This window comes from Dasypus novemcinctus, chromosome 7 (assembly GCF_030445035.2).
Source record: "Dasypus novemcinctus isolate mDasNov1 chromosome 7, mDasNov1.1.hap2, whole genome shotgun sequence".
Taxonomy (NCBI): Eukaryota; Metazoa; Chordata; class Mammalia; order Cingulata; family Dasypodidae; genus Dasypus; species Dasypus novemcinctus.
Genome location: NC_080679.1, coordinates 127,339,781 through 127,364,424, shown reverse-complemented (window position 1 = coordinate 127,364,424; position 24,644 = coordinate 127,339,781). Strand labels below are relative to the sequence as shown.

At 50.2% G+C, this 24,644-nt stretch overlaps 1 protein-coding gene across 1 annotated transcript in view; it reads left to right on the top strand.

Moving 5' to 3' along the window:
• Window positions 1–546: 546 nt before the first annotated feature.
• The window catches only part of TFCP2L1 (transcription factor CP2 like 1), a 54,489-nt gene continuing 30,391 nt past the window's right edge, over window positions 547–24,644 (top strand). Inside the window, exons 1-2 of the mRNA XM_058301161.2 lie at window positions 547–715; window positions 3,692–3,843. Of these exons, the coding sequence (XP_058157144.1) occupies window positions 654–715; window positions 3,692–3,843 (214 nt within the window). The 5' untranslated portion in view covers window positions 547–653. The remainder of the gene's footprint in view (window positions 716–3,691; window positions 3,844–24,644) is intronic.

Below are 24,644 nucleotides of genomic sequence, written 5' to 3'. Positions count from 1 at the left end.
CTTAACTATGTGCCACGCACTTCTGGACAGTGGAAATAACACAGTGAGCTAGAGAGCCCAGCTCCTGCCCTCTTTGGATCTTATATTCTAGTACGGAAAAGACGATCAATAAGTAGAAATTAAAAAAACCCCACGATTTCAGAGAGTGTAAAGTGCTACGAAAAAAATAAGAGCAGGGTAAGGAGACCGTGCCGGGCAGGGAGTCCCCGGCATCCAAGCTGGGCGCCGTCTCTCCCCAGGCACGGTGACGCACCCCGGGCTGGCCCTGGGCGCACAGCGGGTGCAGAGCACGGAGGAGGCGCGCGAGCCCCGACGGCTGCGGTGGGTGTCACCTGGGGCCCCCCTCCCCCTGCTCCCCTAGTCCTCCGGGCCTGCAGGCGCGCGCGCTCGCGGGAAAGGTATGCGGGTGCGGGTCAGCCCAGGTGCCGGCCAGCCCAGGTGCCGGCCAGCCCAGGTGCGGGCCCGGCGGGGAGACGCCCTCCCGCTCCGCGCTTCCTGGGGGGCGGCTCCGGCCTTGGCCCCGCCCCTCGGGCCGCCCATAAAGGTGTGGGGCCGGCGGGCGCGGCGGGCCCAGAGCGCGCGATTCAGGTGTGCAAGTGTGGTCTGTCTGCGCTCGTGCCTGCGCCTCGCCCGGCGGCGCCCGGAGCTCAGCCATGCTCTTCTGGCACACGCAGCCCGAGCACTACAACCAGCACAACTCCGGCAGCTACCTGCGGTAAGGCCCGCGCCGCAGCCCCGGGGGGCTCGGCCGGGGGCGGCCCGGGGAGGGCGGAAGCTGGAGGCCTCGGGACCCCAGGCGCCGTCGCTGGGCTCCCTTCTCCCGGGCCACAACGAATCCCCGTGGAGGCCGCTTTGCGCCTGGGGCGCACGGGGCGGCCCTTAGGGGACCCGCCGAGGGACTGACGGGACTTGAGGCGCACCCGAGAAGGGGACGCGCGGAGCCTGGGGTGGCCGAGGGCTCCTCCCCTGACGGTCCCCGGCGGCGCGGGGCGCGGCCGCAGCCTCCCCTTGACCCGCACGGCCACCCCCGTGTCGGACAAGAGGGAACTGCCTACCACCAGTCTGGCCCCTTTCCGGGGGTCTAGTCCCTGCTCCTTGCCCCTGTCCCGGGCCGCTCACTGGGCCGGGGGGCGGATGGGTGCGCGGCAGAGCGACCCCCAGACCTCGCCGCCGAGGGGCTTGCGCGCATTGGCCCGAGGCCTGCGCGCGGATCGCCCTTGATGGAGATCTTTCTTATTCGGCAGGGATTTGACTAGTGCCCTCCAAAGGGAAAAGTAAGTCCTGCCTGTTTTGCAAAGTTCCCTACAATTCCCAGAATCTGCCCTGTAAGGGAGAAGGACCCCCCCGCCGGCCCCCAGCCGATTCGGTCCCCGAGGATTGCTGTTTCCCGTTCTGCTGCCGGCCGGGCGCTAATGGGCAGGCATCGCGCCTTCTGAACTCGCCTGAACCAGCTTTAGCCTGCCTTTCCATCCTAGTCACAGTTTATGAAATGCGCCTAATTTAGCCCAAAGGGCATTCGATGTGGGCGCCGGGAAAGTGAATTGTGAGGTCCGAGGCGTCCGCGGTCCCTGACAGCCCCAGCCGCCCGGAAACGAGAAGGCTTTTTTTTTTTGGCCCCAAGCAGGGCCCGCTCGGATTTAAGGCCGCCTGTTAATTGCAAATCCTGGCGGCGGATGGGTGTGACAGTCCTCCCAGACAGGAGTTCCTCCGGGAGGTGGAGGAGGGAATGGGTTCAACTTGTGCGCGCTGCGCGCTGCCTTTCATTCCCGGGCCTGAGCAGTCGGAGAGGGCGAGAGTCTCGCAGTTAACCGAGGACTGCGGGGCTCCCAGCCGGCGGGGGGTGTCACCAGTCGGAAGCTGCCCTCGGGGATTCTCTTAGCACAAAGTGCCACCGTGGAGTCCATTTTTATTCTCCTGCACTTAGGAGTTTTAGTTGTAGCTTTGCCTCAATTGTAGTCTGGCCATGCCTTTAAAAAAGGAGTTGAAGGTGACCCAGGGCTGAGGGGGAGCGTGTGTAAAACTTGCTGGATACCTAAACTGTTAGCACCAGGGGATAGTTTTCCCCTGGCATGGGAGGCGCAGTTTTCACATCTGCTACCCTTGTGATCACCTTTAGGTTTTTGGTTTTGCGTTAGGAGAAGGGATTTGCAGTGAGAGGTGCCGCAAAGCCACACTGGTTTCTGGGTGATTTGGGGACCACTGCTAGGAAGCTGGGGTTTTTGCCCTTGGGTAGGTTGACCTTAGTGACGGGGTCGTGGGTGGTAAATGTGCACTCTCGGTTGAGGGTCTGGTCTTTTTTTAAAAATAATTTTCGGTCATCTCCCCACTCTGCAGGTTGTCGGATGTCCCCAGGGTAATAGCCTCTTCTCCCTTCCCTCTTCTGTTTGATGTTCTCATGACTTTTATTCCTTGGCAAATAAGAATGCTAGCTTGAAATGAGTTACTGTTGGGTGATGGTTCTGCCCCACCCCCTCCCTCCCTGGCTTTTTTTGTTTTTTGTTCTTTTTTTAATTGAAAGGCAGCAGCCCATGGGTTATTAACATGGTCTGGGCAAACACGGAATTGTGCAATCCCCAGGTGAGCAGGCTGGCTGGCTTCTCCCGTGTTCCTAGATGACCACGCGGCTGGGACTGTGCCCCGCTCGGGTGGAAGGTGCAGCCGCGGGGAAGGCAGGGTGGCAGGTTTCCCAGGCGTGCCCCCAACCAGCCTGCTGCTGCTGGGAATGGGGAAGACTCGGTCAGGGTGTGTGCCGGGTTTGTGTTGCAGAGACACTCATTTATTGTGGCTCAGGAGGAACAGATTGTACCTGTGGCTTCGCTGTTTATAGAGTGAAGTGGGGTCAGCTAACCCGGTTCCCAGCCCGGGACACGAGGAGGAGGGAGGTTATCAAGATAAGGACGCTGGCATACTTTTGGCACCTGTTCCGCCCTGCACATAATTTTGAGGTCCTAGACAAGTCACTCCTGCTCGTGGGCCATTCGTGTGCTCACGAATTTTTATTCCTTCCCGTGCGAGGGCATTTAACAAATACATCTAGAAACAAGTTCTCCGGTCACAAGGCGAGGAGAGGCTGGCTTTCTTGATAACGTTGGGGAGTTTTGTTTAGGGGTGGGGGAAAGGAATCCATGAACTTCTCAAGATTTTCCATTTGGGTAAGAGAACTGAACTGAAACTCGGGGCCTTATGTCTTGTTTTGCGTTGCAAAGTGATTGACACTACCCTCAAAACAGGGTTCTCGCCCGCTGGGTGTCCTGTTGTAGAAGGGGTGTCTCGAGCAAAGCTTGTGCACTTGCAGAGTTCACAGAGGGCTGAGGACCCGACTCTATTGGTCCGAGACATATCAGACAAGGAGAAGAGTTAAATAAAAAGAAAAATCCATTCCGTTGGCTTGCGTCTGCCAGACCAGACCTTGTCGTGATTGGCCTGTCCCGGGGACCAGGAACCTAGTGGCCCTAAAGGAGTCTTCCCTGCTGCGAGTCCCCACAGCGGGGAGAGGACGTATGCCTCCTGTGGTTACTGGTCACTGGGCGTGTTGGCCTCCGCGGCGGCCACTGGGTGAAGACAGCCTCCAGCCTCGGCGTGGGCCTGCTCTGTGCCGGGAGGAGTCACAGGCTGGCCGGGTGCCTCGCGGGCCGCTGCCTGTGCACGGCCCCTTCGGGCTCACTCCCGGCCACTCCCCTGTGTGTTGCAGCGATGTCCTCGCTCTGCCCATCTTCAAGCAGGAGGAGCCCCAGCTGTCCCCCGAGAACGAGGCCCGCCTGCCGCCGCTGCAGTACGTGCTGTGCGCCGCCACGTCCCCGGCCGTGAAGCTGCACGAAGAGACGCTGACCTACCTGAACCAAGGTAAAGGCTGGGGGCGGGGTGTGCCAGGAAGACCCCCGGAGGTGGAGCTCATGACCTCCTGGGCGGGTGGGGCGGCGCTCAGGAAGATTCCATTTCCTGAGCAAGCTTCAGGGCCTCCAGCTGAGGAATGGCGCCAACAGGCTCCGTGGTGCGGCTGTTAGCGCAATGACAACCTACTGTGACCGTGACTGAGGGCCGTCTAGGCTAGACCGAGCACCCCGGGTCCCCAAGTCTGCTGTCGTTCCTGGAATGCACCTGGCAGGGAGTGGGCATGGCCAGGTCCAACGGGGAAGGGAGCCCTTTGTGGCCTCGGGGGACAAGAGACCCAACAGGGGCTTTGGAATTCCATTTTCGGCTCCAGCACTTCCCACTCTGTGGCTTTGAGCTGCCCTTTTTTTTTTTTCCACCGAGCCTCAGTGTTTTCCACGTGTCTATGAGAAAGATAACTGGGTGAAGTTTGAGCAAATGCCCGCACGAGCAGTGCCTGCTGCGGCTAAGGGTTGCCACGTGGCGTGTCCGTCTGAGCGGTGCTCGGCAGTTTCTGTAGTTGTCACACGGGAGGGCTGATTGTATTTTCGTCTTGGGTCACTTCACCAGCATGCTGGCAGGATTCAAAGAGGCAGGGAGGCCCCGTGCTTTTTGTAGGGACTAGCAGGAGAGCCACCTTCCGGAGAGCTTTGACTCCTCAATTTGGGGGGCTAGTTGGGGGTGGGAGCCCAAGCTGCTCGTTGGGTTCTCCTCGCACCGCTGAACATGCCAGCTTCTGGACCTGCAGACGAGCTGAGAACCAGCAGGTGGCTCGGCCTCGGCCGCTTTACAGAAACACCCCCTCCCGTTACCGAAGGGGCTCGGGTGGCAGGTGATGGTTGGAGCGGGGAGCCCCCTTGCCCTCAGTTGTGCGCAGGGGAAGCCTGAGATTGGCGCTTCAGCTGGCGAGGCACGCGGCCCTAGGTGGTTATGATGGCGACGGGGCAGAATATCTGTGTCCGTGCTCGTTTCTGCCATTTGCCTTTCTCTTTCCTGGAAGGGCAGATGCCACTGGCTTGCCTTGTCCCTTTGAGTCTCTCTCCTCTCTGAGCCTCAGCTATCTTGGTAAAGCGTGAAGCAGTGAGATGGTTCTTAGAGAGTGCGGCCTTGGCCTTGGCCCTGAGGAGTGGTCAGGGGTCTTGCTGCTGGGTCTGGATGCTGCCCCCTACCTGCACTTGTAAGGCCTCTGGCTGCACACTCCCCCACACACTTCCTTTTTATTTTTTTATTCTTTTGTCTTTGTAATATATTTTATTTTATTTTTATTTTTTTAAACAACCTAACTTGTTCTGTATTTTTATATTTTTTATTTATCTATTTATTTTTATTCATTTTTAAAAATATTACATTAAAAAAATGAGGTCCCCGTGTACCCCCCCACCCCCCCACACTCCTTTTTTTTTTCTTTTTTTTTTTTTAAGATTTATTTATTTTATTATTTCTCTCCCCTTCCCCCCCCACCCACCCTGGTTGTCTGTTCTATTTGCTGCGTCTTCTTTATCCACTTCTGTTGTTGTCAGCAGCACAGGAATCTGTGTTTCTTCTTGTTGTGTCACTTCTCCATGTGTGCGGCACCATTCCTGGGCAAGCTGCGCTTTCTTTTCGCGCTGGGCGGCTCTCCTTACGGGGTGCACTCCTTGCGCGTGGGGCTCCCCTACGCGGGGGACACCCCTGCGTGGCACAGCACTCCTTGCACGCATCAGCACTGCACATGGGCCAGCTCCACACGGGTCAAGGAGGCCCGGGGTTTGAACCGCGGGCCTCCCATGTGGTAGACGGACGCCCTGACCACTGGGCCAAGTCCGCCGCCAACACTCCTTTTTAATACACCAACTTTGGACGATGTTCCACAGTTGTCATATTAGGTCCTTTTGAAAGAATTTATCCGTTTGCTCAATATAGGTAAGTGAAAAGAGAGGCAAGAGGAGTTATTCCATGAGCTATCACCCTGTATTAACTTGTTATTTACTTTAGTTATTTTCTTAGCCATGTTTTTGAGGATTAAAATGGTGCATGTTCATTATAGAGCATTGGGATGACTTAACTACTAAGTGTAAGGAAGAAAGAGAAAGTTAATTAAAGCCTGTCTCATCAGAGAACACTGCTAACATGCCTTCTACATATGTGTATGTACATCTTTTAAAATTGTGATCGTGCTACAGATACATAGCCTGCTCTTTTCATTTACTGTATTAGTGAACTTTTCTCCGTCCATTAAAAATGCGTTGAGAACTTAACATTTTTGTAATGGCTGCATGGTATTACCTCGTATAGTTCTATTATTTCATTGACCAGTTTCGTATTAATGGACACTCAGTTACCAGTTGCTGGAAGTGAAACACTGCTCTGATGAACGTCCTTGTATATAAATCTTTTTTTGAAATGGTCATTATTTTTCCAATAAGCACCCAAGAGTAGAACTACTGGACCATAGGATTTGAAGGTTTTTGTTTTTGTTTTTTGTTTTTGTTGTTAGGAGGTGCTGGGTATTGAGCTTCAGGACCTGGTGCGCGGGAAGTGGGCACTCAAACCACTCAGCTACACCCGCTCCCCTGAGCGTTTTTCAGGTTTTTGATACTTACTACCAAATTTCCTTCTCAGTCCAACGCACCAATTTATGCTCCAACCAGCAGTGTACATTTTACTGTGTCTTTGCCAACATTAGGCTTGTTATTGTTTTTCATCTGATTAGTGAAACATGGAATTTATCCTTAACCTAGCATTTCTATGATTGCTAATGTAGTTGAACATTTAAAAGTGTTATCTATTGACCATTTTTACTTGTTTATTGGTATGCTCATGTTTTTTCACATTTTTCTTTTGATGGTGAGAGCATCCATCTATTAAGAATATTAACTTTTTAGTTGTTTTATACTGCAGATCGTTCTCTCTGTGGGTTGCTGGCCATTCACTATAGATACTGTATGTTAACTATCTTTGTGGTGTGGAGTATATGACCTAATTTTTTTTTTTCCGTGTAGAAACTTACTTAAATGTCAAATCTTTCAATCTTTAAGACTTTCTTTTTTAAATGCTTAGAAATGCCTGATCCTACCCCAAAATCAGCTTGGAGGTTCCTTAAAGTTTCCTTAATGATTTCTAAATTTTAACACTCAAATGCATTTGGCATTTCTGATGTGATATAAGTTTGTTTTTTCTAGTTAATCATGTTATCTAGTACTAGTTATTGCTTGTTTATTTTTTCTCAGTGATTTAAAATGCCACTTTAAAAACATTTTGAAAACGAATTTCTAAACTATTAGGCTAGAATCAGACCCTTACGTAGATATCTGTCCTGTACTCCCAATGTCCATTGATTCTGGACCCATTCCTCATTGAACTGACTGTAGCTTGGAAATAAGTTTTCCTATGTGGGAGAAGAAGTTCCTTTCATTGTTCTTCTTAGCCATCTCCAGTCATATATTCTTATATCTGAATTTTATAGCTACTTCTATGCCTTTTTTTTTTTTACATTGATAAGAGCATACCATTTATACAGTTTTTTCTTGCTTTTATTAAAAACTCTTATGCTAGTGTTTCCCATTATTACTAATGTTTCTTAAACATCATTGAAAAGAGCTGCATTTTTTCACTGTTTTTTTCCTCTTGTTATTTAGGGCAGAATTTTGTCAAAACTGCGGAAAGAAAATTTCCAATAATAGAATGTAAGCTCTGTGAGGGCAGGGCATGGCTACCTTTTTATTTTCACTGGCCTTTTTGTTTGGTTTTGCTTGTGTTGGTGATGCTGTACCAGGCACAGTTTTTCAGCATACTTTATGTGGTAGAACCCATTCTTCCATGTCATGTGACAAAGCCTGTAGGAGTTGATGGTTTTCAATTCAAAAATTAGTTTTGACACTTCATTCAAGACCGTTTTGATTAGTTGAAAAGTTGGCTGTTAAGTGTCTGATGTTTATTGCATCGGCTCTGTGATGTTTAGTGCATTGTATCTCTGAGGATGTGTTAAAGGTCTCTGAAAACATATCAAAAGGTCATATAAACCATGGGAAGTCCATTTTTCAGTGTACAGTGTAGTGTCAAATGACAAGTGTGTGTGTGTGAGAGAGAGAGAGATGGGTGTCCCATCACCAATCTCAATGGTCACTTTTGGATGTGGTGAAAACAGTTTGAAAGGCAAAGTGTCTTCCTATGAAACGGAGTTCTAAGGAAAAGAGATGGCCTCCGACCTTCTGAGGGGTGGACAACTGTTGAACAGTGGTTTGCACACTCCCTGATAACCTCTTTGTCAGTGGCTAAAGGTCACGGTAGGAAGATCTTTCCTGAAAGCTGAAGCCTGAGGGAAGGGATGATGTGGGTGGGTGGGTCAGAGAAACAGGCTAAAACCCCAGGGCTTTGAGATAAGAAACAACTTTGAAAGAGTGGCTCATTATCAAGAAAGCTTTGGCATTTTCTGCCAAAACTATTCTGGAGTCTTAAATATAATCATGAATTTTCATTAGTCTTTCATTCATTCCAGGTAGTTCAGATGGAAGAGAGACCCTCATGTAGAGACCCAGAATGGGGTGAAGGTGGGGGTACAGATGAGAACACTGTCTTATCCTAGGGATCCTAAGTGGTTCGGGGTGATTGGAGGTTGGCATACAAGGGGGAAGGTGCCTGCGGTGGCTGGAGAGGTAGACCAGATGGCCGAGTTTTGACTACCCTGCTGTGGCTGAGTTATTGGAGAGGCCCCCTAACTTCTGTGCCCAGGTTCCTATCTGTGAGGTGGAAAGACCATCCCCACAAAGTAGTAGGCCCTGCTGTATGGATAAAATGAGTTAGTGCGCGGAAAACCTTGAAACAGTGCCTGGCCCATAATAAGTACTCACCTGTTAGCTGGTATTAAGAAAGGGCTTTACGTGGAGACACATGGTTCCGTGTTTCCGTTAATCCTAAGTTTGGGTCTTTGAGAATTTTTATTATTATTTTCTTTTCTTTTTTCAACTCAAAAGATCTACCTCATCGTTGGCCCTTCAAAGAAGGACACCTCTTAGAAATGAAAGGAGGTAGCTTTGGGTCAGGTTGCAGAAAGGGAGGCCTGCTTTATTTTATATTCCTGCTTCCTCCACTGTACAACCAGATAACGGGCATAGACCCTGAGGAGACAGTTCTTCTGGAGGGTGTTAAAAAAATACCTTTTAAAAAATTGCAGTGACAAAAAGCACTGGTCTCCTCACTGTGGTGACTCGTGTTAAGGATGGGTTCCTCCAGCCAGGAGAGCCGGGCCTCAGCCTTCGGGGTGATGCCTCCCCGTTCTCCTCATTCCTCACATCCTGGCCAGCTTGGGGGGTGACTGAGCTGAGGGTGATACAGGGGTCGTGGAGGGGGAGCGCCCACTGCCTGGGCAGCTGGTCCCTGGAGGTTCCACGGGCACGGTTCTAGCCCGGGTGCTGTGTCCACCACCTGGAACTGCACGTGCAGCTCGGAGGGGGGTGAGGGTGAGGCTGGCTGGGGAAGAGGACCTTGAAGGAGAGAACCGGGCAGGTGGGCGGGGCCTCCTTGGAGGAAAAAAAAGTCAAACAGTTGAACCTACCCCACCCCCACCCTCACTCCCCACCCACAAATGTCCCCAGGGAACGGCCAGTGAGATAAGCTCTAGGTAGGATGTCCTCCTGTCTTCCCGAGTTTCTGGAACTCAAAGAATTGCAGCTGTCTCTTACCTTCTGGAACTGTTCCTTTTATGGGTTGCTTTGAGAATTAAGTGAATAACAAATATCTGGCAAATAGGTATGACAGGGTTGTATTTTTCCCTCCTTCCAATTATATCAGTGACTTTGAGTTTAAGTAATGGGGCAAAGGATTAGTACCTTTGTTATCCTTTTCCCTTAGCTGAAGTTTTTCTAGATTAATTTTTAGCTTGCAGTTGGGGAATATAGACTTAATAAACCAAATGACTTTAAAATACATAACTTGGTGGTGGTTGTTTTTTTAATGCTTTTTTTTTTCCTTTTCTCCTCTGAGTGTAAAAGTAACACATGTTTATTATAAAGTCAAACAGCCAAACAGGGCAGAAATGTGTACTCATATTTTCAAGAAAGCTTCCCATAATCCCATCTCCCAGATTAATTTTAGTCATACATTAACTCATATATGTCAAGTTATTTAGACACACATACATATCTACTTCTAGATGTGTGTGCTTTTTTCTTTTTAAGAAATATGGGATCATATTATACAAACTGTCCAGTAACTTGCTTTTTTTTTTCTTTCCTTTAATAACAAAAATATCATCAATGTTTTCCATACGGGCACATAAAACAAATAAAAAACCCGATCTGTACGAGTTATGTGCCAACATATAGATGTTGTGTAATTCATCCACGTGAGAACCATTCCGCTCATTCCCATTTTTTTTTTACAGCTACACACAGCCCTTTTTTATTTTATTTTTTTAATTTTTTTAAATTTTACTCATTTTGTAAAAATATTACATTCAAAAAATATGAGGTCCCATTCAACCCCCCCCCCACCCCCCCCACCCCCAGCAACACTCACTCCCATCATCATGACACATCCATTGCATTTCCTAAGTACATCTCTGGGCACCTCTGCACCTCATGGTCAGTGGTCCACATCATGGCCCATACTCTCCCACGTTCCATCCAGTGGGCCCTGGGAGGATTTACAATGTCCGGTGATTGCCCCTGAAGCACCATCCAGGGCAACTCCCAAGTCCCAAAAACGCCTCCACATCTCATCTCTTCCTCCCATTCCCCACACCCATCAGCCACCATGGCCTCTTTTCCCACACCAATGCCACCTTTTCTCTGTGGACCTTGGATTGGTTGTACACACAGCCCTTTGATGAGTATCTTGTATACACATCTCTTTGCTGAAGCAGGAATAATAAATAGCTGTAGGATAAAGATCTAGAAACAGAATTACTAGCACAGTATTTTTAGGGAGGTAGCCATATTGCCCTCCAATAAAGTTGTACCAATTTGTGCTTTCGCCAGCAATGACTTGTCTTCCCTTTTATCCTCGGTCTCTCACACACCTGGAATATAAATTCCTTGAAGGCAGGGACTTCACTTATCTTATTCATGGCTAGTCCTTCTAGCAGTGCCTGGCATATGTAGATTCTGTGAATGATTAAAGAATGCCCAATTTTTCTTTACCTTTGTCAACACTTTTAACTTTTGGTAGTCTAGGGGGGGAAATATATAGGATATTCCCACTTTCATTTTCATTTCTTAAGTGATGTTTAGTATTTTTTCATATTTTTATTTAATTAGTTATAGTTTTTTGCCTTTTATTTACTCATTTTTCTAGTGCATTTTTATCCTTTTGTTTGTTTCTCAGAGAGCTTTACATATTCAGGATATTATAAATATGTATTATAAATATTTTCCCTCTTGTGTACATTTCTTTCATTTGTTCACTTGTTCTTTATACAATAAAACATACATTTTTATATGATCAGGGTTACTGGACTTTACCTTAATTATTATTTGTTTCATATCCCATTTAGGAAAGACCTCTACTTTTAAGATGATAATTCCTTTTTTAAAAAATGCTTCCGCCCCCTCCCCCCAATCTTCGGCATGTTTGGTATTTATTTTGGTGTGTAAGGACTGAGGCAGGAATACAGTTTTATTAATTTCCAAATGACCACCCCATTGCCCCATATTTTGTTGAATATGGAGCTTTCATGTAGTAGAACCTGCACAGCCTTTAAAAAGAATGAGATGGATCCTTACGTATTTCTGTGAAGAAGTCCAGCATGTGTTGTTGGGTTTGAAGCATCTTACCCTGTTGATAAACACAAACACTGGGCTAGAGGCCACCATGAATGACCCCTTCTTAGACACAGGTGGCACCTTGAAGGGCCTGGGTTTTGGGGCTGGATGCCCCCAGGTTCTGACTTTGGCTCTTCAGTTCTCTCCCACATCACTGAACCTCTCAACTCGTGCCGTCTGTGAAACAGGCTGTGGCATTGTCTTGGAAATTAAGGGGACGGGGTACTGTCATTGTACTAGTGTCGTGCCCCTTCCGCCCCTTCCCCTCTCCTTCTAGGCTGCCCGTGGCCTTGCCGTGCACAGGAATGCCCTCTGGAGACCTTGAGGGGCCTCTCCCCAGCCCCCTTTGATGGATGGGGAAACAGGTCTGAGTAGAATAGCCGTGCCACCACGTGCAGCCGGCTGCTGACAGCCTCCTGGAGTGCGAGCCTGTCTTCTCTCCCGCCTGGCTCTTGGGCAGTATTTTTTCAAGAAGTGGGTCCTTGGACCACCAGCTTCAGCGTGGAGTGCGCGGTTCCAACCTGGTTAGGACTGGGGAAGGGCCGAAGCTATTTCAGGAAGCACCCAGGGTACTGATCCCTAGGTAGACTAGGGCTTGTTCACCACTGCGTGGAGGCTGTGGCGCGCTACTCCGCTCCTGCTCTCACCTCTCTCTGTCGAGCGCTGTCGGTGGAGATGGCAGCCCCAGGTCCTCTCCTGGCTTGGGCTTTGCGGGTGGAAGACCTCTCTCCTGCCCAGCCCAGCCAGGTGCTCTGGGCTCGAGCAGATTCAAGAGGTTGCCGACCGGCCTCTCCAGCATGTGCCGTGCCCGTAAGCGTCCGTCTGGGTGTTTGGCAGCCTGTGTGTGTCCTGAAAGGGTGGGGAGAGAGCACAAATGTGCTAGGAGTTCACAGAGGGTGGGAAAGAGTAGATTGCTAAAGCATGAGGGCTGGAGGGAGCCGTAGACACCTCTACACCCTTGCCCCCTAAAACGTGGTCCGTGGACCAGCCTCCCCTGAAAGGCAGCATCTCAGGCCCCGCTGCAGAGCAGCTCAGTTGGACTCCCCCGTCTAACAAGCTTTCGGGGTAGTTTCTAGTGGGTGAAAGCTTGAGAAGCACTGATCTAGCCCACCCCTGCATAACCTGCCCCCTCTTTTATGGTGGGAAACTGAGGCCCAGGGATGCTGTGGGAATTGTGCCAGGCCCGAGTGGTACTAAAACATATATCTATTTTAAATTAAAAAAACAGCTTTATTGAGGTAATATGCATACTTTACACCCCTCCCCCATTTGAGGCGTACAGTTCCATGCATTGATTTCTCTCTTTTTTGCTTTTTAATGTATTCTCAGGGTCGTGCAATCATCAGGAAATCTAATTTTAGAATATTTCCTTTCATCTCCCCTAAAAGCAATCCCATCATCATTCCTAGAAGACCCCCCTTTCCTCTCCCCACTCCCTCAAGCCCTGAGCAACCCCTTGTCTGCTTTCTGTTTCCAGACATTTCTGGACATGGGTGTGGATCCCTGGACACCTGGTCTACCTGGTCTTCTGTTTCCACGCTCCACCTGTGCTCTGTTAGGACCTCGCTGTGGGCAGCCCCCACTCTAGGAGCGGGAGTTAGTTCCCTTCTGTCTGCGCGAGGGCAGAGACGCCATACGTTACTTGGAGTTCTGCACGGGAGATTTGCCCCCAGCTGTCTCGGGGGCTCTTTCTGAAGCTGGTTCTCTCGAGTTCACCATTTCCCACCTTTCCTTCCCATGGAGGGTGCTACGGGAGGGGCCTCCGTGGCTGGGTGGAGCTGGCCCCACCCATGGGTGCCGCAGACCCCTGGGTAGACCTTCAAATGATTTCAAGGTCTTTCGCCCTCTGGGCCAGCGTCTTCACGGAGTGTGGGGCAGCTGCGAGAACCTTCCTACAGATGGGGACACTGAGGCAGACTCTGACTTGGTGAGGGAGAGGCTCTGAGCTGCACGGGAGCTGGAATGGAGAGCACTTTCCTGTCCGAAGGTCGCCGAGGGGTGGGAGAGCTGGGCCGCGGGCATGGAGACTGCCTCTGGGTACAAGCTAACTCAGCGGGAGCTTGACCTTGGGCCTCCAGGTCTCTTCCTTCCCTGCCTGGGGGCTCGAATGCTCTGGGGGCCCTGTCTTTAGGATTAAATGGGAGCCCAGAGGACAGCTGGACGGTCTGGAGGCTAACAGGGCTGTGCGGGGATGGCGGGGGATGCTGAGCCATGGGGTGGCTGTGGCATCACCCAGGGCGGGGGACCCCAAAGCAGGTTGCCAATGGGCCTCAGAGCAGGCTGGAGCCAGGGAGCTCCGCCGGGCTGTCGCCTCTGTTCCTGGGCGGGGCGCTGCCCCGGCCGGCCTCTGCCCACCAGCTCCCGGCCTCTGCCCACCAGCTCCCGGCCTCTGCCTACCAGGGGCACCCTGAGGCCTGCGGGGATGCCCGGTGCCCAGGCTGCAGTCCAGCCCCCACCCCCTCAGGAGCTGCGCCCTCCTGTGTGCACGGGGTCCCCAGCCTGCCGGTTCCACCCCGGCATAGGGGCTGCTCCTGAGGGGGGGAATGGGGTTGCTCTTGGGAGGGACGGAAGCAGAGGAGACTCAGGCCGCCTTCCTCTTCCCAAACCAGGCCAGAGGGTGCTGTGGGGGTGCAGGCAGCCAGTGGGGTGGGGATGTAAGCAGCTAGGCGAGGTGTGGTGTGGTCCGAGGTGTGGTGTGGTCCGAGGTGTGGTGTGGTCCGAGGTGTGGTGTGGTCCGGCCGCTGGCTCGGGAGGTCCCCAGGGGGGCGGGGAGGAGGGCAGGGGGGCAGGGCCGGCCACGTGGGAGTCACAGTCCCTCCTTATCTTAGCCAGGGGGGTTGCTGCTGGCTTGTTCTTTGTCCTGCTGACTTACGGGACAGCTTTTCCCCTTTGTTTTCAAATTTTATTTTCCCGGAGGGTAATGCATATGTTGAAAAGTCAAAATAGTACAAAAAGGTCTAAGGTGAAGTCTTCTCACCCCGCCCCCCCACACCCAGGTCCCCTCCTGGGAGGCAGCGGGTGTTCTCGGTTGTTAGATGTGAGATGGCAGGGATACACACCGTCAGGTTTCTGTTTTCTGTAGCGGCACTGTTAGATCTTTGGACTTCCAAAGAGGTGCCTGTTCACACCCTTGCCTCAACCTGAATCTCAAGTTTTTAAATCTTTTGAAATGTGGATGGAGGAAATGAGCTGCTTATCTTAACTTGCATTGCTTTAATTTCTAATAACTGCTGTGAGTGACACTGAGCATCTTGTCATGTTTATAATATAAGCCCTTTGTATTTCTTTTACTAAAAACTGACAGTTTATATCCGTTGTCCATTTTCCTATCAGCCTTTTACTTATGGATCAGCAAGATTGTTACGTTAAGGTTTACCCAGATGCACTTGCCCTTCTGTAAATCTAAATGGGTTGATGACCTGCAGTTTCACATCATCCAACTTAGGTAGATTTCAGTTCAGTGGCTGGATACCAGATCAACGTATAAAAAATACAGTTTTATGTACCAGCAAAAGCCTGTTATAAAATAAAAGAGGAAAGAGAGATCCCATTCTCGGTACTAAGATCAAATCAAACAATTTTTTAAAATGCTCGTCAGGTGTGGCCCAGGGCCCCTGGGCTCAGAACTGAAGCAGCAGTGCTCCTGAGCTCACGGGTTGCTGAGTCCCACCCAGCTCTGCTGCCCACGGTTCTGGGAGTGGGATTTGGAAATCCAGGCATTATTTTAAAAAATAACTTTAGGTTTAAAGGAACATGTCAGGGAGCTGAGGTGGCGCAAGAGATTGATTGCTTCTCTGCCACTCCAGAAGGTCCCAGGATCGGTTCCCGGAGCCGCCTAATGAGACTACAAGCAGATGCAGAAGAACACACAGCGAATGGACACAGAGAGCAGACAGCGGAGGGAGGGGAGAGAAATCAATCAATCAATCAATCTAAAAAAAAAATGTGTCAAAAATAGGGTTGAAAGTAGATTGTTTAGATAATAGACAGATAGGAGGACAATAAATGGCACAAAGTGCTGAAAGTTTGTATATTTGAGTATCTGGGTGAGGGGGTATATTAGAGTTCTGGGTATTGTTTTTGAATTATTTTTTGCAACTTTCCTGTAAGGTTGAAGTTATTTGAGAATTAAAAAAAAAAAAAATAGAGGGAGCAGATGAGGCTCAAGCAGTTGAGTGCCCGCCTCCCACATGGTAGGTTCCAGGTTCGGTTCCTGGTGCCTCCTGAAAACGAAAACAACAAGCAAAACAAATGAAAAAACCAACTCAGGGAAGCCAATGTGGCTCCCACATAAGAGGTCTGGGTTCAAACCCCGGTCTCTAGTACCTCAAAAAAAAAGTATATATATATGGAGAGAGAGAGAGAGAATTGAAAATTCCTCTATCTCTCCTTTACAAAGTTTAGCATCTTACACAGCCATAGTACAGTTATGGAAACCAAGCAGTTAAAATTGGTATGATAGAGTTAACTCACTGCCTTATTTGTACTATTTGAGTTTCACCAGTTTTCCCATTATCCTCCTCTTTCTGTTACTGCGTCCAGCCCCGGACCCCACCTTGCGTTGCTGGCCTGCCTCCTTCGCCTCCTGTCTGTGACAGCCGCTCGGTCTCTCCTTGTCTTCATGACCTTAGGACCAAGGCGCACTTACTGGTCAGTTGTTTTGTAGAATGCCCCTCGGTTTGGATTTGTCTCATGCTTTCTGAGGACTAGGTCTTGGTTACGCAGTTTTAGCAAGGAGGACACGGAAGGCGCGTAGCCGTGTCGGTGCCCCACCGTGGTGGTGCCGCTGTGTTTTATTCCTGGTGATGTGACCTTGACTGCTTAGTTATGGTGTTACTGTCTTCCCTTTTGTAATTAATAAATACCACGGGTGGGGGAGACACTTGGACACAGTGCTAACAGCCTGATTTTCCCTGCGCTCTTCCCACCAACGTTGGTATCCACCCCTGAGTCTTGTCTGCACCCCTTATTACTGTGGCATCTGCCTGATGGTGATTTTCGGTTTCCCTGTCTCTTTGTATTTTATCAGTAGGATTTCTACTGCAAGAAAGAGTGTACCCCTTTCTACCATTAATTTGTTTATTCACTTATTTCTGATACAGTATGGACTTGGCTAGTTTCTTCAGTTTCTGTGGGTTAAAATTCAATACTCTCATTAAATGTTTGTTGCTCAAATTGTTCCACCTCTGGCTATTTGCTCCTGTGTGCCGTTGACACGCCCCTGTCCTGTTTTTGAGCACCTTGTTTTTTGGCCCCTCAGGGTGCTTAAGGCTTATCTTGTATTTTGCCGGGAAGCAATCCCTTCTCCCTGGAGCCTCTGGGTCATGTGTTACCTTTTTTTTTTAAAAAGAGGACTTTCTCATTTTATTTTTAAAATTTTCTCCCCCTCCCAGTTGTCTGCTCTTTGTGTCCATTCACTGTGTGTTCTTCTGTGTCTGCTTGCATTCTCTTGTCAGATGGCACTGGGAATCTGTCTCTCTTTGTTGTCATCTTGCTGCATCAGCTCTCTACGTGTGTGGCGCCACTCCTGGGTAGGCTGTGCTTTTTTCGTGCGGGGAGGCTCTCCTTGCGGGGCTCATTCCTTGCGCATGGGGCACCCCTATGTGAGGGATAACCCCTGCGTGGCACGGCACTCCATGCACGCTGCAGCACTGCGCGAGGGCCAGCTCCACATGGGTCGAGGAGGTCTGGGGTTTGAACCCTGTACCTCCCATATGGTAGACAACACTCTATCAGTTGAGCCACATCCACTTCCCTGGGTCATGTTTTACTCTTTTTAGTGCATGTGTGTGTACACTCACTCACACACACTGGCAAAGGTACTGGGTATCCTTTGTGTGCCGTGCACACTCACTCTCACACACACTGGCAAAGGTACTGGGTATCCTTTGTGTGCTGTGCACACTCACTCTCACACACACTGGCAAAGGTACTGGGTATCTTTGGGTGCCGTGCACACTCACTCTCACACACACTGGCAAAGATACTGGGTATCCTTTGTGTGCCGGGCGTGACCCCTGGCCCCCGACCTCCATGAATGGCTGTGAGTCTTGCCCAAGGGCACGCGGATGGGGGCCCCGGGTCCTTGAGGGCACAGCCTTCCCCTGCACATCTGCGAGTGGGCACTCTGTGCGGACAGGTCCCGGCAGGGGTGTGAGTAACGCGAGAGAACCACGCTCCCTGGACACAGCGCGTGCTGACTTGTGCTGTTCCCCGTCTGCCGGCCTCCAGCCCTCCTTTCTCCGGGGTGACGATGGTCCACTCTGTGTTTTATGTGGCGCTAATTACCAAAACCGATAACTGTTGGAAAGTACCCAGCCTGTCAACCTTGGCCGGCTCGGGCAGTTGCCTCCTGTTCTTGGGAACAAGGTGATCTGGGCGGGAGGCCCGGCTCTGGTTCTGCTCAAGTGGGCTCGTCCGCGCTGCTCTGTGGGAGCGCCTGGGGGCACGGCCCGCAGGGTGGGCGGGCGGGCCTGTGGGGTCAGCCCTGCTGGGGGCACGTGCCCACTGGTGGCATGGGAGGAGCCGTCTGAGGGCCACCGGAGGGCGTACCTGTCGAGCGCAGAGGAGGGTGCGCGCCCCGTAAACGAGAATGCGCTTTGCAAGCTGTTGTTTGGAAGTGGCAAGGGTGCCCGCACCTGGCACACTCCGGCCGCGTGCCTGTGACCGCCCTAATCCTCGCAGCCAGCCTGCACAGTGAGTCTTTCATTCCCCGCTCTGCAGGTGAAAGTGACCGAGATGCGGAGAGGGTGGAGGGTTTGCCCACCGCCCTGGCCTCGGCCCCAGCCGTCCGCCTTGGCCCGGCTCCCGTCGCCCTCTCGCCCTGGGCCAGGCCGCGGGCCGCCCAGCCTCTACCACCGACTTGCCTTGTGAACTTGGGCACGCGCTGGTCTCTCCGGCCCTCAGTGTCCTGCTCTGAAGTGGGCGCAGCCGCGCAGCCCTTCAGGTTCGTAGGAGGGCGTCCTGGGAGACCCGGGTTGAAAGGTTCACGGGTGTCTGCCCTCGCCTGCCTGAGTGTGCAACTCTGTTCATGGGACGAAAACCGTCTTCCCCGAGTGCCGGCTTCCAGTTGGCCTTGGGGTACCAGCCTGACCCTGGAAGAATAAATGCTGTCACCGCCGCTGTGAACACCTGCTACGTGCTTGGGACAGTTTCTTTGTTTACTATTTTTCAAATTCACATGTGACATAGTCCTGGATTTAAAAAATGTAATGCTGAAAAATCGTCTAAAATAAAAGGGAAAGGTGCATGTCTCTACAGCTAGATGTGTATACTAGACTTTTTTCTTTTGCCTCTGCAAACATAAAGGGTATGTGTATACATTATTTAAAAATAAAGGCGCAGTTCTACTGTATACCTACCATCAGCAACTTGCTGAATATATGAGAGTAAGCTTTTATATATGGCGATGGTTTTTCATGTCTGTCATAGATCTAGATCTACCTAAATGTTTTGGTATATATTTAAAAAATTATTTTAACTTTTATTTCACAGTAATTCTAAATTTCTGTCTATCTGAAGAATTGAGAAGATAGTACAACTGGTTTCTGGATATCCATCACCAGATTCGCCAGTTTTTAATGTTTTGTCCTGTTGGCTTTATCTTTCTCCCTTTCTCTATTTTTCTACCCCTGAATCGTTTGAGTTAGTTGCAGACAACATTTTTCTTTATTCCTAAACATATTAGCCTGTGTTTCCCTAAGAACAAGGATGCTCTCTTCGCTAACCTCAATTCCACTAGCAAATTCAGGAACTTTAACATTGACAATACTATTGCCTACAGTCCTTATTAAAATACAGCCCATTTTTCCATCATGTCCTTCACAGCACTTTTTGACCCTGATTCAAGGTCAAGTCCAGTTGTCCTACTCCTTACTCTCCTTTAGCCTGTACCCATCTTTAACCTTTCCTTGACTTTTGTGACACTGTTTAAAATTTTTTAATTTAAGTATATCATTCATATATGAACATACATAAACAATAAATACATAGTAAAAGTTGTGAACTTAGAAAACAAGCATATGCATCGTCATACAGGGCTCCCAGCTCCCCTGCATCAGCCCACCACCAACACCTTGCCTTGTTATGAAACGTTCGTAACAAATTATGAAAGAATGCCATCAAAATCTTACTAATAGTCCTTATCTTACATTTGGCTTATTCCCCCCCCAACCCACCCTATTACTATTTTTTAAAATGTGTTTTTATTACAGAGGTTCTGAACTGACAGATGTACTCATGGGCATGTGTGGAATTCCCGTGCAACAGCCCTTCACCAACACGCCACACCGTGGTGGAACATTGGTTACAGATGATGAGATAATTTCACCCGACTCTTACCACCACCCATGGTCCGTAGCGTACGTTTGCCACACTTTCTCCATACCCCTCTTTATCAACACAGGACATCTTTGGTCTGGATGCATGAATATTACAGTATTGCCGTTAACCACAGTCCACAGGTGACACTGACATTTTTGAAGAGAACGAACCAGATGATTATTATAGAGTGTTGCACTGCCTGGGTTTGCCTGCTGTTTCCTCAAGGTTAAGTTTGGGGGTGCACTTTGGGTAGGAAGAGTCAGTGTGTCCTCGGGGCCCCTCATCGGGGTTCCCGTGCTAGTGGATCACTGGGCTAAGGGGTGTCTCCTTGAACAGCTGCATGCATTCCACAGGACGCTGGTGGCTGCGTGTGCTGCTTGTAACAGCCCTGCTGCACGGAATAGCTCCACACCTATGCTTGTGAGCCCGTGTGTTCTGTTGATGAGCTTCCAGGTGATGGGGCTGCTGGGTCATCAGCTATGTGCATTTTCAGTATTGACGGGTATTGTCAAAGTGTCCAGTAATAGGCTGTGGCATGTTTTCTTCCCACCCCCAGTGTGTGCGGGCACCCACTGCCCCCCATTTTTATCCTTGTAGGGTGTTAGCCATCTATTAAGTTTTGGCCAGTCTGACAGGTGGAGCTGTCAAGGCATTTCTGTGACCTGTTGGCGAGGCTGCGCGTCTTCGCGTGCGCTCTTGGCTTGGCCGAGTGCTGGATAACTGAGTGCTGGCCCCGTTATTTGTTTAGGGAATTTAATAGCAAGTTCTCCCTCCGTTAACCAAGAACTTGGCACGTGCTGGTCCTGTACAAGGGGCTGGGGTAGTGCGTGCACCTGTTGGATGAGCTGGTAGCGGCCCTGTCCTCGGCGAGCGTCCAGTCCAGCTCAAGAGCTCCAGCCGGAGGGCAGGGCTGCACGGTGCTGATGGGAGGTGGGAGCGAGGAAGGGGCCAGCGGAGCTGGACTCCTGGACACAGAACGTCCTCGGGCCCTTCCTGAGCCAGAAAGACTTGGGGAGTCCCTGGGCCAGGAACAGATCCCCCACACCCCGCTGGTCTAGATCAGGGGTTGACAAGCCCGGGTCCCGGGGCCACAGTCGGCCTGCTGCTTGTTGTTTTTTAATTTTTTTTTATTTCTTAAAAATGTATTGACGTTTATCCACCCATACCTAGACATACATAAACAGTGTGTGTGGCAACAGCTGTGAACTTACCAAACAAACAGACATGACATCACACAGGGCTCGCATACCTACCCTGCCACCAACCCCTTGCATGGTGCTGAAACATTTGTAGCTAATGATGCTGCTGGTTTTTGTCTGACCCACATGCTAAATGTGCTTTATACGTTTTCAAATAGTTCGAGAAGAAAAATCAAGAGCAGAAAATGGTTTCATGAGAAGTGAACATGATGTGATATTCCGGTGTCCGGGAATGAAGTTTCCTGCACACGGCTGCGCCCGTTGCACCACGTACAGTCTGGGGCGGCTTTCTGGCCCCCAGAGCCGAGCTGGGAGATTCCAACAGAGCCCCCGCACCGCGAAGCCCAAACTAGCGATTCTCAGGCCTTTTGCCGAAAACGCTTTTGGGTGCCTGTGCCGGAAGCTGCTGCGTGCCTACGTGGAGCCGGGCGGGGATGTCTCAGTCTTGGGGAGTTCTCCATTCGTCCACCCACGCCCACCACCCTCCTCCCCTCCCCTTCCCTTGGGAGCTTGTCTTGGTCTCCCTTCCGCCGGGGTGCTGGCTGGCCTGGGAGGTTTCGGACACGGGCCGAGGAGCTCCTGGGTGTCAGCTTCAGTGCCGCGGCGCCTTCCTTTCCCCCAGCAGCCCTGTGCCTTAACGTACTCCTATTGTCCACATTTTGGAGGTGGAGAAACTGAGGCTCCCAAAGAGAGGGATTTACTCCAGGCCACACCATCTGGGGAGTGGATCAGGCTCCACCACGCACCCAGGGTGGTTTTGGGGGTGTGGAGAACGCTGGGGCTGCTTTCATTTTAAGGTCTCCTATGACGGTTTTCTATAGGCAGGCCTGACCTCCCCTTTGAAAATCAGACGTTTACGAAATGAGTTGATGAGAGGCTCCCTCCCGCACGCCGGGTCCTGCTGCCGCAGAAATGGGCGTGGGGGGAGGTGCCCCTGCCGGGGACTCGGGGCCCTGCCCCAGCGTGAGTTGGGGCTCGAAGGCAGGGCTTGGGGATCTGAAACCTCCCACACTGCCCCGCAGAGCGGGAGCTGGCTCCAGGGTCCTGCCGGCTGCTCATGGTTGGTGTGCGTTCGGGGGAAATGTTTTCATTGCAGACAGACTGGCAGTGACAGAGTAGTAGAATACAGACCCGTGTGACCTGCGCACAGTTTCCTCGCAGTTCTGATTGCGCTTGTTTCTAGCACTGTTAGGGAGCTCAAACGGTTGCAATTCTCATACACGATCTTCACTTTTCCCTCCAAGTCCATTTAGCTACAAAGCCCAGCACTCTTGGATTTCATGTTTCCAGACTGTATGCAAGCGGTTTCTTAGATAGCACCCGTGCACCTTTTTTGTTCAGGGTTATGTTTGGGATTTATTCTGCCTGTAGGCCTGCATTCCTCATTTTTAAGTGCTGTGTGCTGTTCCATTGTTGTTAGCACTAGAATTCACCTCCTTTTCCCCTTAGCAGATAGAAAGGTGGTTGATGGTGTTTACTTCAGTGAGCCATGCCACGGTGAGCAGTTCTTGGCCACCGTGTGCCCCTGGGCTGTGGGTTCCTAGAATTGGATTTTCTCAGCTAAAGGGCTGGTCCATCTTGAGCATACCTCTTTGCGAAACTGCTTCCCCAAATGGTTGTATCAATGTAATGCTCCCACCAGCAGTGTCTGAGAGCTCTTTGCATTCTCACCAACATTAGATATTGTCAAACTCTGTAAGTTTTGCTCCTGTGATGGGTGGAATGGAAGATAGTATCACGTTGGACTTTGCGTTTCCCTGCTCACTGGTAAAGGCAAGCATCTCTCATGTTGTTTTAGTTTGCTAAAGGCTGCTAAGAAAGCAGAAATGCAGTGGCTTTTATACTGGGAATTTTCTAGGTTAAAAGTTTACAGTTCTGAGGCCATGGATGTGTCCAAATCAAAGGCATTATCAAGAGATGCTTTCTCCCTGAGCCGCAGCGCTGGGTGATCACACACGTGGCAGTGTACACTGCCGGTCTGCAGGTCTCTGCCTCTCCTCCAGGCCTGCCTCTCCAGCTTCAAGCTGCTCCAGGGCCTTTTTCGGCCCCTCTGTGCCCCAGTGCCCCAGTGATTCCAGCCTCAGGCCTCGGGACCTGTCCTTCTGTCTCCAAGGCTTTTCCTCTGTGCCTCTGCTTTCAGTTCTCTGTTGATAAAGGACTTTGGGAAGAAGATCAGGACCCACCCTGGGTCACGCCTCACTGAAGCCCTCCAGTCAAAGGCCCCCACCTGAATCCAATCCAGTTAAAGGGTCCCACGCCCACAGGAGTGGATTAGCTCTAAGAACACTGTCTTTGCTAGAATCCACAAAAAGCTTCAAACTGCCACACGTGTATCGACCAGTTTCTGTTTCCATAGGGAGACTGACTGGATGCCCTCTTTTGCCAGGTCAGTCCCCACACAGGGAGACTATCACTACCAATAACCCCTTGCGTTTTCAAGAGCCCCTCAGTTTGGGCCAAAAATTATGTAATCACCTTACTTCTTAATGATTTGTCTACTTGCATATAATCAACTCATTTTTTTCCACTGCTGCTTACAATTGTCTTACTCATGTAGGACTTACTTTTTCTTTCTTTATGTGCCTATATGCCCATTAATCCTTTGTTATTTTGTGTACCTTATCTTCTTCCTGTCTAGAATTTGTCTCTAATCTTTGTGCTGTCTTTATTTCAGAAGGCATCAATTTTAATGTAGTTTTTCCTTTAAGGTCTGTGCTTTCGTTTCTAGGTTAAGAAATCCGTTCCTATGTGAAAAGTAGTCTCGTTTATTTTCTTTAAAAATATTAAGGTTTTGCTTTTCATATTTAGGTCTTTCATTCTCATAGACTTAATTTATTATGTATGGTGTGAGGTAGGGGTTTATTGCTCAGACTGGATAACCAGGAATCTCGGACTATTGGAAAGTCCAACTCTTTGCTCGCTGTCTTCTATCAAGTTTGCAGAGATGGGAACATCTGTTTCTGGACTCTTTGTTTTTGTCCCTTGGTCTCTTTGACTCTGTGCCAAGATGACACGGTCTTCGCTACTGCAGCTTTCTGATAGGTGTTGTAAGAAGTGTGGGGACGTGTGTTTCAGGGAGGCTAGTTTATCATGGAGACATCATATCAAACCTCGCACTATGCTGCGGTAACATACTGACCGGACATCTAGGGTCCGTCTTGGTTCAGAGCAGAGGTCTCTAGACGTTAGGATCTGAGCCCAAAAGGGAGGGGATGGTTCAAGTGTGTAGATGAGTATCAAGAAGTAAAAGGAAGATCACAAAATTCAGGGGAAATAGAAAGGATGGCTCCTTGAGTATTAGCTCTAGAAGGGACTTTTGAGGCGACTGGATGACGAGTGAAGTGCTTTAGCAAGTGGGGAGTGTGTGGCTCATTCTTGGGAGTCAGACTGATCTGGATTTATCTGCAAGTCACTTAACCTTGCTATGGAATTAGGACAAAAACACATGGGCCTTCCTCATAGGATGGTTGCGAGGACAAAATGAAATAATGCACGGAGGGGCTTAGGAATATTC